The sequence below is a fragment of the Bos indicus genome, chromosome 7, assembly GCF_029378745.1.
Source record: "Bos indicus isolate NIAB-ARS_2022 breed Sahiwal x Tharparkar chromosome 7, NIAB-ARS_B.indTharparkar_mat_pri_1.0, whole genome shotgun sequence".
NCBI classification, from domain to species: domain Eukaryota; kingdom Metazoa; phylum Chordata; class Mammalia; order Artiodactyla; family Bovidae; genus Bos; species Bos indicus.
Window position 1 is genome coordinate 10,243,678 of NC_091766.1, and position 17,514 is coordinate 10,261,191.

At 39.5% G+C, this 17,514-nt stretch overlaps 2 protein-coding genes across 2 annotated transcripts in view; one reads left to right on the plus strand and one right to left on the minus strand.

Annotated features, from left to right (window-relative positions):
- The window catches only part of LOC139184054 (adhesion G protein-coupled receptor E2-like), a 1,114,856-nt gene that overhangs the window by 753,528 nt on the left and 343,814 nt on the right, over positions 1 to 17,514 (plus strand). The gene's annotated exons all lie outside the window — the stretch shown is intronic.
- LOC139183858 (olfactory receptor 7A17-like) lies at positions 11,154 to 12,119 on the minus strand. Its single transcript, XM_070792161.1, has one exon. The coding sequence runs from the start codon at positions 12,117 to 12,119 to the stop codon at positions 11,154 to 11,156; it is 966 nt and encodes a 321-aa protein (XP_070648262.1).

The following is a 17,514-nucleotide window of genomic DNA, read 5'->3' on the forward strand; positions in this document are numbered from 1 at the left end:
GAAAGGAAAATAACATAATTACTTTTCACACATATGGACATAAGTCACATATCTGAACTACTACAATATCTATTGTGACATCAAGAAACTGATTTTACTATTTTACGTATAGATAAGTTCTCTTTGAGAGTATGTGTACTAAACTACTTCAGCTGTGTCCGACTTTGTGCGAAGACCCCATGCAATGCAGCCTATGAGGTTCCTCTGTCCATGGTATTCTCCAGACAAAAATACTGGAGTGGGTTGTCATGCCCTCCTCCAGGGGATCTTCCTGACCCAGGAAGATCCTTAAACCCCAGTCTTAAGTCTCCTGCAGGTTCTTTACCACCACCACCTGCTATATCCCCAATGTATCTGTGACTAGGGATTTTTGTCCCATTCTCAGCATATTTACAAAAAGGTCATATATTCTACACAACTTTAATGCAAAATTATTTCATGCATTTGAGAAATACATATTGAGTGCCAACATGATCCAAGGAATAAGTAGAGATGATGAAAAACAAATCTCCCACAATTCAAGGATGCTGAGAGATAATGAGCAAATAAAGTATTATATAATATGTTAGGTGAAGACAGATGCTATGAAAAAAAACAAAACCAGTTATGAAGGAGAGAGTTGTAGGAGATGTTATTTTAAACTGAGTGTTCAGGTAAGGTAAGCAAACAGGAAGATATTTTTGCATTAGACTTCAAGAAAGAGAGGGAAGAATCTAGTACTGTATCAGGAGAAGGGAGTGCCTGCAGAGGGAACGGCCACTGCAAAGGATTAGAGGAAGATGCTGGTTCCACATGTTCAAACCCAAAAAGGAAGCCAGTGGGTCAGAGAATAAGAAAGAGAGGGAATGATTAGAGATGGTTTCAGGCATGCTGAGGAGCAAGGTGGCCTCCCTGCTACAGCTGAACCTTCAGTCCACAGAGACTCCCTCCTTACATATTCTCTATTTTCTTGCAAAAATATCATGTGAATTAAAGTAGATGACATCCTTTGTAGTATATCATCTTTGACTGAATTCTTGCCTCTGTATTATAAGTCCCCTTATTATATAAGCCCAAGTGCCTCTGCTTGAAGAATTGTTCTCAATCCATAAGGTGTGAATTAACAAGAACTCCTGGACTGTGTAACTCCATGCATTTCTCACCTATAATCAGCATCCTTAGGCTATGAGTTCTGACATCTCAAGCTGGTCAAATCAGATTATCTTTCCTGTATAGAATGTATAAATGGTACTAGAAATTCCAGTTCATGAACTTCTAGTGGACCAATAAATTTGAGGTTCTTTTTCTACATGGCCACTTTCTTCTCTATATTTGAAAAATATTAAGAGTGTGAGAAAGAGAGAGGAGAAAAAAAATAGAGAGGAAAGTTAAATGGACCTTTGAATACTAGGGGAGAAAATTTCCAATAGCCCAAATGTATCCCGAGACAATACAGTGAAGAAAAGCTTCCTTGGTTTGGCAACATTCCAAATCCAGAGACATGTCCTTGATGCCCTGCTGGGAGCCAGCATGAGGAACTCTGCCTGTGGCAAAGGTCATGAGGAAGGAGGCTGTGCATACGCAAAGGCGGGATCGAGCCTCAGGAGTCCCCCTGGAAATTCTCGAGCATCTACTCCCAAAACCAGAGTCTTCCTACTTTACTGCTTTGTGGTCTCACCTACACCTCTGACTTTATTGGGGGCTGTCCCCCACCACCTCTCTCTGAAAAAGAGTTAAATTACAGCTCCAGTTAATAAGGTTCCTGGGCATGACAAGAGTGTTTTAGTTCACAACGGTGAGAGGCATGAGTTGTTCTAAACTGTCTGAATACAGATTCCTTTGAGCAGTTAAAAGATTGATTAGAAATTGTATTGGTGTAGGGTTTTTCTCTTGTTGGGCTGATGTCTGCTGCTAAGTTTCCATATCCCTTACCTGCTGTGTCCCTGACAGTGTATTGATTAATATAATTGATGTAAGTAGTATCTTTAATGTTTGTATCCTTGGACCCTGGAGTTAATTCTTTTTCTTGTTATAGCCCACCACACCTTTGCCCTATAGGAATGCAACTTTATCTAATGCTTTTGGAGGGTGGTGCCTGACCAATCACCTTTAGAGAAAAATAACTTTTCTGAAGAAAGGGTCTTAAAATGTTAACAGGCCTCTGGGCCAGAAATGATGCAAATCACCTAAACTTTTGCATATGATAAGTTTGCAGGAAGAAAGCCTGGCTTACTGCATGACTCTACCCCTTCCCCCCTTATCCTCTATGCATAACTTAAGGTATAAAAACTACTTTGGAAAATAAAGTGCGGGCCTTGTTCACCAAAACTTGGTCTCCCCATGTCATTCTTTCTCTCACCTTCTGGCTGAATTATTCAGCCTCTTTTCTCCACTGAGTTTCCTCACTGAGCTATCCTTATTTAACCACTCTTTATATTTAATGTTTAATTAAGCAATTGTTTCCTGATCCTTGCCGACGCTGTCCCCGCTTTGAATTCCCTGGATCCACCGGGGCTGGACCCCGGCAATGCCCAGGAAAAATAATAAAGAAAAAATTTTCTTTTCCAAGGACAGAAACAGTTATATCTTTATGATGTGAAAGAACTTGCAGATTGAATATCCTAAAAGAAAAATAAGCAAAAGGAATAAAGTAACAATTCAAAGCAGGAAACACAGAACACAACAAAAGTTGGAAATGTTTTATATGAAGCAGCAGAAGATTTCTTTTTTCCTTGAGGCTTATCCTTATTTGTCTACTCCTGCTGGTAAATATGGGCTTCCCTAATGACTTAGCAGGTAAAGAATCTGCTTGCAATGTAGGAGACACAGGAGATGCAGGTTCAATCTCTGAGTCAGGAACATCCCCTGGAGGAGGAAATGGGAACCCACTCCAATATTCTTGCCTGAAAAGTCCATTGGACAGAGGAGCCTGGTGGACTGTAGTCCAAAGGGTTGCAAAGAGCTGAAAATGATTGAATGACTAAGCATATGCATGCACATTAATAAATACAATTCATAGACCTACTGCCTAATTTTACTGAAAACATTTTATGTCTATCATTTCTTTTTTCTAATTGAACTTCCATTAACACTATTTAATTGTCAGCATCAACACTTGCATTTCCGAGTGCAATGTTCAGTTTATTTTTTAGACAATAAATAAATATACACTAAGATAAGGAAAGCCAGCAAACAACCACAGTGACCTCTGGGCTATGCTACAGTGGTCTTCAGGTGACCTTAGGTACAGGTTCCTGGCTTCCATCCTCTTTCACCCTCTCCTAAAGTGTCTGTTGAGCTCTTGGACTCATCTGTCTGCAAAATCTGAGAGCAAGCTTTCTACATAGAAGGAAAATGACTGACAATGCAGAACAAACTTTTGTCCACGAACAAGACAACAGGAATAATTCTTCTGGCCAGATACAGAGCTGCAAAAGCAAGGATCACATCCTAGTTAAACAGCTATGGCATAGGCCAAGGGGCTGCAGGACAGCAGGTATTTACATCTTCCTGTTGCTGCTGCTATTAAGTCACTTCAGTCGTGTCCAACTCTGTGCCACCCCATAGACAGCAGCCCACCAGGCTCGGCTGTCCCTGGGATTCTCCAGGCAAGAACACTGGAGTGGGTTGCCATTTCCTTCTCCAATGCATGAAAGTGAAAAGTGAAAGTGAAGTTTCTCAGTCATGTCCGACCCTTAGCGACCCCATGGACTGCAGCCTACCAGGTTCCTCCATCCATGGGATTTTCCAGGCAGGAGTACTGGAGTGGGTTGCCATTGCCTTTATGTCAGCTCATTAAACATGTTTTCCTACTGTGACTCCAATCTATAAGTATGGGACTTCCCTTGGAGACACTGGTCTGGGCAGAATGTTTTTTTTTGTTTGTTTTTTTGTTTGTTTGTTTTTAGTGCTGATTCTCTGTTCCTAGAAGACTGCTTTATAAGTTAGGTGAATTAAGTTTTTACTACTCCTTCTCCAGTAATTCTCCTGCTTCCAAAGCTTTAAGCCTCCTAGCACCTCATCACATCCTTGAGTTCAAATTTTCTCAAAAGTGTATTACTGAGGATTTTTCTTAAATAGGTCACATGTGTCTTCAAATCTTTGATTTGTGGTGGGGACACAATCTCCAAAGTTTCTGGAAAGAACTATCCCTCTCCTCAAAAAGGGGGATAACTTTTCTCCTTTAGTATAAAATCTTGGGTATTATATTCCCTGGATTCATGATAGTTTTTCCAAGCCAATTGAGAGCTTTCTACTTACATCACAAGTTCAGAGCTGTCCTTTAGTCCTCAATACAAAATATTTGCAGTTATAAAAGAGATATTGAGCTGAAACTCCAGTACTTTGGCCACCTCATGCGAAGAGTTGACTCATTGGAAAAGATTCTGATGCTGGGAGGGATAGGGGGCAGGAGGAGAAGGGGACTACAGAGGATGAGATGGCTGGATGGCATCACTGACTCGATGGACATGAGTCTGAGTGAACTCCAGGAGTTGGTGATGGACAGGGAGACCTGGCGTGTTGCAATTCATTGGGTCACAAAGAGTCGGACACGACTGAGCGACTGAACTGAACTGAACGGAGCTATTATTATGACCCATAAACTAGATTATCAGGTTATGTGTATGCATGTCTTAGTCACTCAATCATATCTGACTCTTTGTGACCCCATGGACTGTGGCCTGCCAGGCTCCCCTGTCCATGGGATTTCCCAGGTAAGAATACTTGAGCTGCCATTCCCTTTGCAGGGGGTCATCCTGACCCAGGGATTGAACCCAGGTCTCCTGCTTACAGGCAGACTTTTTTTCCCATCTGAACCACCAGTGAAGCCCTTGGATATTATAGAAATTGTCAAATTTAATTTTAAAACCAGTGTATTCTATGAAATAGTGTTTTTATGAGCATCATTTTTCATTGTCAAAATAAGACTCAGTGGGACTTAATGTTTTATCCCAAGTAAGGGATGCAGTCTGATTGGAATCCCTCAGTTCTGGAACTCTGGGGCAGTGATTCAATCCGAGAATATTTAGTTTTTGGAATTATTTTACAGTATCTGAAAGGATGCTGCTAATGTTCTATAAACTATGGAACATGAGCAGCTTTAGTTGGAGAAGACTCTTAAGAGTCCCTTGGGCTGCAAGGAAGTCCAACCAGTCCATCCTAAAAGAAGTCAGTCCTGAATATTCATTGGGAGGACTGATGCTGAAGCTGAAACTCCAATACTTTGGCCACTTTATGTGAAGAACTGACTTCTTGGAAAAGATGCTGATGATGAGAAATATTGAAGGCAGGAGGAGAAGGGAACAACAGAGGATGAGATGGTTGGATGGCATCACCGACTTGATGGACATGAGTTTGACCAAGCTCCAGGATATGATGAGGGACAGGGAAGCCTGGCGTGCTGCAGTCCATGGGTCACAAAGAGTCAGACACAACAGATTGACAGAACTGAACTGAACAGCACCCAATATAAACAATTATCCTGTTCCAAATCAACAGTAAGATGGTGAGAATCCCTATTCTAGATAAAAAATATTTCTAAATTCACTGTACATACAAATCACCAAGGTTTCTAGTTCAACGCAAACTCAGATTCACCAAGTCTCTTGTCGACCCAGAGACCCTGTTTCTGACAAGCTCCCAGGCATTGAAGCTTGTCCAGCTTGATGATGCAGGTCCAGGTCTGTGAATCATGCTTTGGTAGCAAGAAAGTGGTTCTGTGTTGGAGTCAGGTTAACACAGTTTTGGGCTTCCCTGGTGGCTCAGACAGTAAAGAATCTGCCTCCAATGCTGGAGACTTGGGTTTGATCCCTGGGTCAGGAAGATCCCCTGCAGGAGGACATGGCAACCCACTCCAGTATTCTTGCTTGGAGAGTTTCATGGACAGAGGAGATTGGTGGGCTACAGTTCATGGGGTCAAAAAGAATCGGACATGACTAATTCACTAACACTTTCACTATTCAGTTTAATCTTCTTCACCAAAAATATTTTATATATATAATTTTGAAAAAGTTTTTCACATGCTTTATAGGTGATTACACATAATGTATCATTTTAAACACAGCAACCAATCCTTTACCCTAATGATAATAGGATGTTTTCCCAAGAACACCAAAATCCATACTTTAGTGAATAGATACAGGGCATGAAAGTGAAATATTTTGCTTAGTAATACAAAGTGTAGTTTAAATTTTCTACCTATTGACTTTTCCCCCTTTCATATTAAGTAAATGTATTCAGGTGTGTTCTTCTGTGTAAACTCCACTTGGAAATCTGTAGTTGACTAACACTTGCCAGTAACTAGGGTAGGTACTGTGGACACCGGAAAATAAGAGAACAGGATCCTAAAGAGAAGAATAAATCTGAATAACCACCTCTAAAGCAAACTATAGGTTAAAGTCTCCATTGTCAAGAACACCAATTAAGGAAATAATTTACATAAGCAAATAAGGCAATAATTAAGGAATGGTGTATGCAAAATTAAAACTATAGTCAGTTTTCCTCCAATATAAAATTGCATAAAATACCTTGGCTAGTAAATGTAGCTTTTTTCCCCACTGTGGTGCTATTACTTATAACAATTCTTTCAGTAACACAGGAGAAAGAATATTTGGGATAATATGTATCATTTGAGAAGAAATAATTCTTAAGAAATCCATGTTATCCCATGAAAAAATGGGAATTGTAAATATTGTGAATCAAGTTTGGAGAATTTTTTGAGAAATTTCAAAATGGACAAAGGGGGAAATTGTTTATAAATCAGACAGAGAAAAAACATAAATGTGAGTTACTTCACTGCTATGAAGAATTTGAATCAAAGAAATGAAAATTTCAGGGAATAGAGGGAGTGAGCAATTTCTACTTCTACACTTTGATCAAAAAGTATCAAATTCTGGCTCAAATGCTTTGCATCCTGCAAAAGTGGGAACTTCTTTAATTCTATAACTGTTAGTCCTTTTATACCTGCCATTCCAAAGAATATTTTCAGAACCTTCTTTATGTCTTTGTACGTTAGACTGCAGATCTGAAGGGGTTCGACATGGGTGTGAACACAGTGAACATCACTGAGGCAAATGCACTCAACTCTGAGCAGAAGGGTTTGTGGAGCAGCAAGGCTAAGGTACAAGCAAAGCTCATACAATAAAGCAAGGATAGAACTGAGAGGTGAGAGGCCAGGTGAAAAGCACTTTATACTTCTCCCAAGTTGATGGCATTACACGTATAGAGAAAACTTTCTTAGAATATGGATAAAGGATCTCAGGCAAGAGATCACCACTCAGGAATATTACAGTTTCAAAATACATCACCATGTCACTAAGAAAGGTGTCACAATTGGCAAGTTGAACATCCTGTTTGATTTCACAGGAAAAGTGGAGGATTTCCAAAGTTGTACAGAAGGACAGTTGTGACCCTATTGATCTTTGTAGCCAGGAATACAGGACACTCATGTATCAAACACCAGAACCAGCAGTCCACAGAGCAGAAGGTTCAGAGTTATAGAATAGTGCAGGGGTTGACGGATGGCTATGAAGTGGTCATAGGCCTTTGTGGTCAGGAAAATGTTGTCCAAATCTACAAAGAGTGGCTGAATGTATAGTTATAGGTTATTATTTTGCCTTTTTTGGGATGGTGGTTAAGGTGAAACGTGTCTAAAAAGAACAAATTGAGAATAATCACATGGGTGTGCGGTAGTAGGAGTCAGAGACGGTGGCCAGGATGATGAGCAGTTTTTGTCTTTTAATTTATTTGGCTGCACAGGGTCGTAGTTGTGATGTATGAGATCTTCACTGCAACATGTGAGATTTTTAGTTGTGACCTGTGGGATCTAGTTTCCCAATCAGGAATCGAACCTTGAGCCCCTGCATTTGGGAGTGTGGAGTCTTAGCCACTGGACCATCAGGGAGCTCTCAAGATAAGCAGGTTTTCAAACACAGTGATCAGGTGCATGGACAGGAAACTCTCAAACATGAGGGACTGCAGTTTTGATTCATCTGATATTCAAGAGGAAGAAATTGTGAATTTGGGTATCATTTCCTGGTCCCATGGAGTCCTTACCAATGTTTGTTGATTTTTGTCTCTTTAACAATAGGCATTCTGACCAGTGGGAAATGTATCTCACTTGGTTTTGAATTCTAGTTCTCTGAAGATGTCAAAGCTCTTCTCATGAGCCTGTTGACCATCTGTATGTATTCCTTTTGGGGGAAGGGGGAGTCTATTGAAGGTCCTTTACCTGTCTTTAATTTGGTTATGTTTTTAATTAAGTTGGCTGAATTCTTTTTTTGAATAACAGTCCCTTATCGGATGTATAATGTGCAAATACATTTTCCCACAAGTAGGTTTCCTTTTAGATTTGTGGCTGGTTTCCTTCACTGCAGAGCTTTTTTGTTTGACATAGTTCTGTTTATTTTTACCTTTATATTTCTTGCCTGGAGAAATATAGCCCCCCCCAAATATTTCTAAAACTGAAGTTAAGGTGCTACTGCCTACGTTTTATTTTATGATTTTTAATGTTTCAGACCTCACACTTAAGTATTTAACCTATGTTGAGTTTATCTTTGTATGTAATGTGATAGAGTGGTTCAGTTGCATTCTTTTCCCTGAAGTTGTCCAGTTCCGAAAATATTCTTCTTCATTTTGTAATTGTTACCAATGAAGTAGCTACAGTTATTTTTAATGCTTTTTCCTTTAAGCATTGTACTTTAATTGTTAACAACCTTGTCTGATATACAGTTTCAATTTTCTGGTTCTATCTATCACCTTATTCAGTCTTCGGGTACTTTTATTTTTTTCATTTTAAATAGAAGACAGCATTTCAATATTGCTTATGAAATAGTTCTGAGTGTTGAACTCCAACAGCTTTTCTTTATCTGTGAGATAACCTTTCTTTCTCTCATATCAGAAGGATAACTTTTCTGGATATTTTGGTAGAAAAGTTTTTGTATAACAATATTATAAGTAAGATATTTCATTGACATGATGAGAAATTTGCTCATAGCCTAATGATGATACCTTTGTAGGTTACTCTTATTTTTTTCTGGCTGTCTATAATATTCTTGTTTGCCATCATCTTTGCTGGGAGAATCCTGAAAATGGTGGGCTCTATTGCCCCATCCAGGGTGACCAAGGTTGAGGGCTACACCATCTGTACTGCCTGGCTCTCTGTGGCTCTAGATGTTGCTGTATCCAGGAGGCCAGGGTCATGTGTACCACCTCCACTGATGCTACCAGTTCCTTCTGGGGCAATAGGCTCAATTGCCTTAGCTGTGTGGCTGAGACCAGGATCACTGCCTCTGTTGTTCTCCCAGTTCCATCTCCTCTAGGTGAAAAAACCATTCACCCTCAGATGTACAACAGTGTGTATCTCTTGTGCCCTGACATGTTGGGTAGAAAAACTTTGTTTAGTTATGGATGTTTTACTAGTTGTAGATTGAAGAGGTGAGACACAGGGAGCATCTTCTGCCACCATGATGCTGACATCACCAATGATATGTTTCCCACAAGTTGCAAGATTAAAATACATACATAAGTGGAGTAGACTATCATATATTAGTGAAGAAAGAATTGCCACATGGCTGCATACAACCTCCTGGATGAGCTTTTGTAGAGTTGTAATGTATAAAATTACAAGTGCATGTAGACTTATGAGGAGCCCAGAAGTGATCAGAACAATTCAATATTAAATCTCACTTGATAATAAAGACATTACATTCAAACATTTACTATTAGGGTGAGTGGTTATGCAGCAATAACTGAGTAAAATATAAAATTATACAGAATTGAGGGCAATTATAATAATTTTCTCATTCTATGCATTTATTCTGATATTTAAAGATAGTATTCAACATTCCTGCCTTTGAATTTTATTACAGAAAATGGTGTTAAAAAATACTCCATCGCAGTTTCCTCCCTGTTAAGCAGTAGATTGGTAGATGTGTTTGGTTGCATAAATTGTGACCTGACTCACATGACTGGATAGGCGATCAAGTTCTCTAGTGAGTCACCTTTGATCGTGAGATGCACATACATATACATACATAAAGAGTTGACTCTTGAGTAATGCAGGGGTTGGGGCAATGACACCCTGTGCAGTTGAAAATCTGCTTATAACACTGCAATCAATGCTCCTTATCCACAGTTCCATATTCTATGATTCAATCAACTCTCTTTTAAAATTATATAAATTTCATTAGATTTCACTTGTACTTTTTTTTATATGAGTAATTCATCTCATAACTATTCTTTCAGGAAAACAAGGCAAAAATTACTTGGGATGATATATGTCATTTAAGAAGAAATTCTTCCTCATGTTACTCCATAAAAAATGAGAACGTCCAAATATTTCATATCCAAAGTTTGGAGAATTTTGAAATAGAAAAAAAACAAAACTTTTTAAAAATACCTATATAATAGACTGAGAAGAAAACTTAATAAAGTGAGTCACTGGATTTGTATAGAGAGCTTGAATTAAAATAAAATGGATATTCCAAGAAACAGAGAGGAGTGAATTTTATTACACAATGGACTGGTTGCATTGTGTCCTGCATCTGGTTGCAGGACTATTTTCTGTGAAATCAAGGATAGTTCATCACCCCCAGGGCAATTGACTGCTTTGTGACTGCCATCCCATTGAATCTCTTCAGAGTTCTCTTTATGTCTTTCTTGCTCAGAAAGCAGATAAGGGGGTTCAGCATGGGTGTGGTTGTGATGAACAAATAAATTATGCAGAAAAAAAATGATAAACTTTTGTTTCATATTTGACTGTCTAATGAAATTGTGGAAATGGCTTCGGTTGCCAAGTTGGTACTTTTTCCCAGAGAAATAGTACAACTCATGATTTTTCTTTTAGTAAACTGAAAAATAAATTGTTCAATACAAAACATTTCACCTCAGAAGAAATTATTCTCAAGGAATGCATGAAGAATCATGAGGTAAATGGGAATTTCCATATATTCCACTTAAGTCTGCAAATCAATTTGTGGAAGTAGAAAAATGACAAAGGAAAAAAGATAGCAAATAGCATAAAGGTTAGTCAAGAGAGCTAGTTAACTTGTATAAAGAAGTTGAAATGAAATAAATGGACATATCAGGCAGTAAATTGAAGGAGCAAGTGCTCTTTTAACAATCTGATCAGAAAATCACAATTTTAGCCTCAAAGGCATTGCTTCTTGCAAAAATCAACACTTCTTCTGCCTCAACACAATTGGTTCTAATATAGTTGCCATCCTTAAGAATTTTCTCAGAGCCCTCTTTATGTCTTTATTCCTCAGACTGTAGATGAAGGGGTTCAGCACGGGTGTGACCACAGTGTACATCACCGAGGCTGTTACACTTGAATGTGAATTGTGGGTAACAGCAGGGGTAAAGTACACTCCTAAGGCTGTACAATAAAATAAGGAGACAACCGAGAGGTGAGATGCACAGGTGGAAAATGCTTTATACTTCCCCTGAGCTGATGAGATTCTATGTATGGAGGAAACTATCCTAGAGTATGAGTAACATATCCCAGCAAATGGACCACCACCCAACAGCCCAACTGCAAAGTACATCATGGTTTTATTTAGAAAGGTGTCAGAACAGGCAAGTTGGATCACCTCTTTGAATTCACAGAAGAAGTGGGGGATTTCCAAGACTGTACAGAAAGACAGGCGCAGGGCCAGTAAAGTTTGTAACAAGGAATTCAGGGCACCTATCATCCAGGACACCAGAACCAGCAGTGCACACAGCCAGGCGTTCATGATGACTGTGTAGTGCAGTGGGTGACAGATAGCAACATACCGGTCATAGGACATGACGGTCAGGAGGAAGTCATCCAACTGTACAAATAGTAGGAAAAAATATATCTGAGTGAAGCAGTCTTCATAGGAAATGACTTTGCTTTGTGTTTGTATATTCACCAGCATCTTGGGGATGGTGGTGGAGATGAAACAGATGTCTACAAAGGACAGGTTGGAGAGGAAGAAGTACATGGGGGTGTGGAGGTGGGAGTCTGAGATGATGGCCAGGATGATAAGAAGATTTCCAACCACAGTAATCAGGTACAAGGAGAGGAAAAGCCCAAATAGGAGGCGCTGCAGTGCTGGTTCCTCTGAAAATCCCAGAAGAATAAATTCTGAAATTTGTGTTTTGTTGCCCGGTAACATATTTTGGTGGTCACTATTAGGAAACAAAAAAAGAACATGATTAATTTTTGCACATGTGGGCATTAATATAGTGAAAAGCTGTAAATTACACATTTTTATAGTATTCAAGGTATCTTCTATGACATCTGTGATTAGAAATTCATGTTTCACACTCAGGCTTTTAGACAACAGCTCATGTATTACCCAGTTTAAATGCAAAATTCTTCCACACATTTGAGAAATTTATGTTGCATACTTACTATCTTCTGGGGTGAATGTATAGGATGCTAAGAACAAAACTCCCTACAGTCCAATAGTGAATAAAAATATAATTTAATAAATACAAAAACACATTGCCATGTCTTATAGTGAAAGATGCTGTGGAAAAAAATCACTCTATAAAATAGAGTACATGGAAAAACAAAGCAGGTATAAGACAGGGGCTTCCCTTGTAGCTCAGTTGGTAAAGATTTGGCCTGCAACTCAGGAGACTTCGGTTTGATCCCTGGGTCAGGAAGATCCCCTGGCGAAGGAAATGGCAACCCACTCCAGTATTATTGCTTGGAGAATCCCATGGACAGAGGAGCCTGGAGGGTCCTCTGGGGTTGCAAGACTGTGGGGTCACAAGAGTCAGACACTACTTAGCTACTTTGACTTATAAGATAGAGTGGAGGTGTTATGATTTACTGGGAGCTCAGGGAGACCTCAAACAAGGAGAAATTTGAACAGAGACCTGATGGAAGACAAAGTGAGATATTGTGTTATCTGGGAGAGGAGAGTGCGAAGAGTCAGTGCGAAGTCACTGAGGGTGGGACTTGTTTCAAATAGTCAAGGCTCAAAGGAAGCCAAAGTGTCCAGGGGAATGAGCAAGGGGAGTAAAGGAGATGACATCAAAGGATGCTGATGACCTCCCTGCTGTTGCCAAAACTGCAAGACACAAAGAGTCCCTCATGCATATGTTCTTCCTTTCACATTTTTGTTTTGCTTTAAAATTTAAATTGATTCCTTTGAATAGAAACAGATCCTTATTTTCATCTTCTGGGTAACACTTTTGTGTCTGTCTTTTACAGGTCACATTTTGGAGTAGATAAACTTAAGTACCACTGCCCAGAGAACTGCTCATTCCCCACAAAACAATCTCACACAAATAGAGCACTTGATTACTTACTGGGCTTATTACTCCCTGTGTGTCCATGCTAAGTTGCTTCCATCCTGTCTGACTCTTTGTGACTCTATGGACTGTAGCCCAAGGCTCCTCTGTCTGTGGGATTTCCCAGGCAAGAATACTGGAGTGGGTTGTCATTTCCTTCTCCAAGGGATCTTCCTAATTCAGGGATTGAACCTGAGGCTCCTGCATTGCAGGCAGCTTCTTTACCATTGAGCCACCATGGAAGCCCCATCACTCCCTAGTTCTCAACTCCAGCCACAATGATTAGGAAAGGAATAATACAAAGCAAGTTGTCAACATCAAAGCATCTTTACCCTAGAGAATGTAGAAACAGTACCTAAGTTCTAGTTGGTGAGCCTCCTATGGGGCTTCATTTTAATGTGACCATTTTGTGCTCTGTATTAAAAGATAAATTTAAAAAGCAGTTCGAAATATGAAAAAGAAGAAAAGGACGTGGGGAGGAAAACAAGGATCACCTGTGGGTCATATCTCTTCCTGGTTGCCTTATTTTAGAGCACATGTCTTAGATTATGTATACCTCAGTTTTGCAGGCATTTCATCTTCTAAGACAAATCTAATGACCTCAGTGATATATACCATGGTCACCCCCATGCTGAACCCCTTCATTTACAAATCAAGATCTAATCAGCTCAGTTGGTCCCTGAGAGACTGTGATGACAAAGCTTCCTTAGTAGTGGCAGCATTCCAACCCCAGTTTTATCCCCTTGATGCTCAGAATACCTAATGGAGCAGCCTACAGCAATTTATCAAAAGAAAAATGAGTCATTATCTTTATGCTGTCAAAACATGTTTTATAGTGCTTTATAATGTAAAAGCTTTTATTCTTTTTCTGTTAAAATGGCAGTCAAAGGAGGAAAAAGAAACATCCTACTGGTTGAACATTGCACTAGAAAACTAACAACAATTGATTATTGTTTGAAAACGATTAAAAATTATTAGAAACCATTGTTATGTTAGAAATATTAGCAACAGAAAATATACAAAGTTCAACAATAAATTAAGTTTTAAAACATAACTGGTAAAAGGAATGTAGCCCACCCAGCTCCTCTGTCCATGGAATTCTCCAGACAAGAATATTGGAGAAGGTTGTCATTCCCTTCTCCAAGAAAGACTTTTCTACATGATCTTCAATACAAAAAAAAAAAAAAAACTGAATCAGAAAACCAGCATCTGAACTGTAGATCTAACACATGTTAGCTGTATGAACTTAAGAAAGACTATAGATCCATTCTAAACATTAATATCCTTATTCAGTGGGAATAGTGGTGTCCATCCTTCTACATTGGTAGGCAAATGTATGTAAAAAGCTTAGCATAGTTCTTTCATGTTATTATGTGAATGATTATCATTGGTGATGAGATTTAACTGATTTTTTTCCTTCTGTCTCATAAATTTCTCCATTGCTTTCCCACTTATTCCTAAAGAAGTCTTACAAATTAAAGCTCAGTAGCATACTTGTTTTCATATTAAATCCATATTTTTTCATGTGAATATCCAACATGAGAGATTATGCTGTGAAATGTATGTCTCTGTTGCAAGATAGTATCTACCTCCATGGGAATATATCTTTCTAACTAATGCAGAATGTGCTTTAATGCATCACATCTTTAAAAAATGTCTTTAGTTCACTGCACAGGCCTCTAAACCTACTTTTCCTACTCCCGTTATCTAGGAAACTCCTTTAATATCCTCTAATTTTACTGGAACAACTTTATGCTCCCACTTCCTTCCCCACTCTCATCCAACTGGACTTGAATTCCCATCACTTAATCATCAACAAGGATTCATGTTGCTGAGTCCATCAGACAGTTCTCTTTTTAACATATTAAAAAATGAACTATAAATTAATTAGCCAACCTACCAAACAAGCACGGCAAATATCTCGAGTCTGTACTAGACTTATTAGGCTCTCAAGTGATTTCAAATAAAAGTTTTTCACTTCCATTATCTCTGAATCTTTCCTGAACTACCTATTAAATTCATAGACTCACCTAGATGGGGTCTATGAGAGGAAAATCTGTGTGGATATACAAATTCCTCCCTGGATGGTTGATGGTGAAAACTGAAGCTCTGTTGCCAGGAAGGTACCCCAGCCAGAATTTTTACTCCAAAAGCATCAACCATGTCCTGTGCAGCTCAAGGTTCTACATCTACAGGGACTGTAACACAGGAAATATTTACAGCTCCTTATGTCTGCTCATTAGGCACTGTTTCCTTTGTTACTCCAATCTCAGAGTACATCACTTCCCTGTGGGACACTAGAAACAGAATAAAATTTTCCTGCTGAAACTGTTCCCATGAGACAAGGTTGGATATCAGTTGAATCTAGTTTGTATTACTTCTTATGAATTCTCCAGCCTTCCAGAGATCTAACCTCCTTGCACTTTATCCTAACCTTCAGTTAGCATTTTTTAATCTAAAAAGGAGGAACCTATTTTGACTAGTTTCCATGGACTTCTAAATTATTGTCTTATTCCAAGTATCAGGCAACTGTATGCTCCTGGGTTCTGTCTCATCACTACAAATATTTGGAGTGACGGACATTAAAGCCCTTGGCATGTCACAGCTCTCAGGTCTCAAACAGACCATGTTAAAGCTCTTAGACAAATCAGTGTTACAGCTCCCTGTTACAGCTCTATTTAATTTAGAAAATAGCAGGAAAATCCATCCTTGAGGCTTGAGGGCATGTCGACCCAAAGACAAAGAGAAGAGTGCCCCAGCGCATGGGAGAGAGACCCCCGGCCCTTTGGCTCCTCTTTTTATATGTTTTTTTTTTTTTCCTCCCCCTGGGCCTGTCTATGTAAATTGGGCTAGCCAGAGGCACTATTTATTCTACCTGAGGTCCTCACTCTGGTCCTTGGACCTTCCCTTTGTTCTATATTTACAGGCTTTTCCCTTCCTTGTCTTTTGCTGCTGCCAAGTCACTTCAGTCGTGTCCGACTCTGTGCAACCCCATGGACTGCAGCCTACCAGGCTCCTCCATCCATGGGATTTTCCAGGCAACAGTACTGGAGTAGGGTGCCATTGCCTTCTCCCTCCTTGTCTTTTAGCCACTGCCATTCTGGACTCCTGTTTCCTATTCTAACTACTTAACGCAGTGATCAATATCTCCTGATATATCCAGAATATTGGTAATCCCTCTTCAACAAAAGAGTTGTATTGTTTGCTACAAAACCATATACAATCTTTGGCTTCATGTGACGTTTGACAAATCAGATTTAACTATAATTTAGAGCAGTTATTTACTCCTCTTTAAAAAGATTTGCTACATGACATATTTAGATATATATTTAAAATCACCCACAGAACGGTTGTTGTTCAGCCACTAAATTGTGTCCAACTCTTTGTGATCCCATGGACTGCAGCCCGCCAAGATCCTCTGTCCTTCATTATCATCGGAGATTGCTCAAATTCATGTCCATCAAGTCAGGGATGATATCTAACCATCTCATCCTCTGCTGCCCCCTTCTCCTCCTGCCCTCAAACTTTCCCAGCATCAGGGGCTTTTCCAATGAGTCAGTTCTCCTCATCAGCTGGCCAAAGTATTGGATATTCAGCTCCAGCATCAGTCCTTCCAATGTATATTCAGGGTTGATTTCCTTTAGGATTGATTGGTTTTATCTCCTTACTATCTAAGGGACTCTCAAGAATCTTCTCCAGCACCACAGTTCAGAATATATCATTTTTTCCAAACATTTGCTTTTTATTGAAGGATAATTGCTTTACAGAATTTTGTTGTTTTCTGCCAAACATGAATCAGCCATAAGTGTATATGTATATATATAACATATATATATATATATCCCCTCCTCTTGAAACTCCCTCCCATCTCCCACCCCATACCACCCCTCTAGCTTGTTACAGAACTGTTATCACCCAAAACATGTGGCTTCCTGTCCATCTGAAGGTTCTTGCTTTCCCTTGTCTGCCTATGGTCCTCGCTGTTTATGTGACGTGGGATTTCCTGCCACCAGGCCCTGCCCCGATTTTTCTGTTCATCCTTAGCCACCTGCCTGCTGTCACACACTGACACAGGGAGCAGCTGTTTGGGAACAGATGGATCAGTGGTAAAGAACCTGCCTGCCAGTGCAGAAGATGCAAGAGACCTGAGTTCCATCATTGGGTCAAAAAGATTCCTGGGAGTAGCAAATAGCAACTGTAAAATGAAAACATCTCCTGCCATATCAATAAACAAGAAATGTCACAGCCATCAGCTATCTCTGGCCT

Coding starts and splice junctions, on each gene's coding strand:
- LOC139183858 (XM_070792161.1), bottom strand. CDS start 12,119: ATGTTACCGGGCAACAAAACACAAATTTCAGAATTTATTCTTCTGGGA.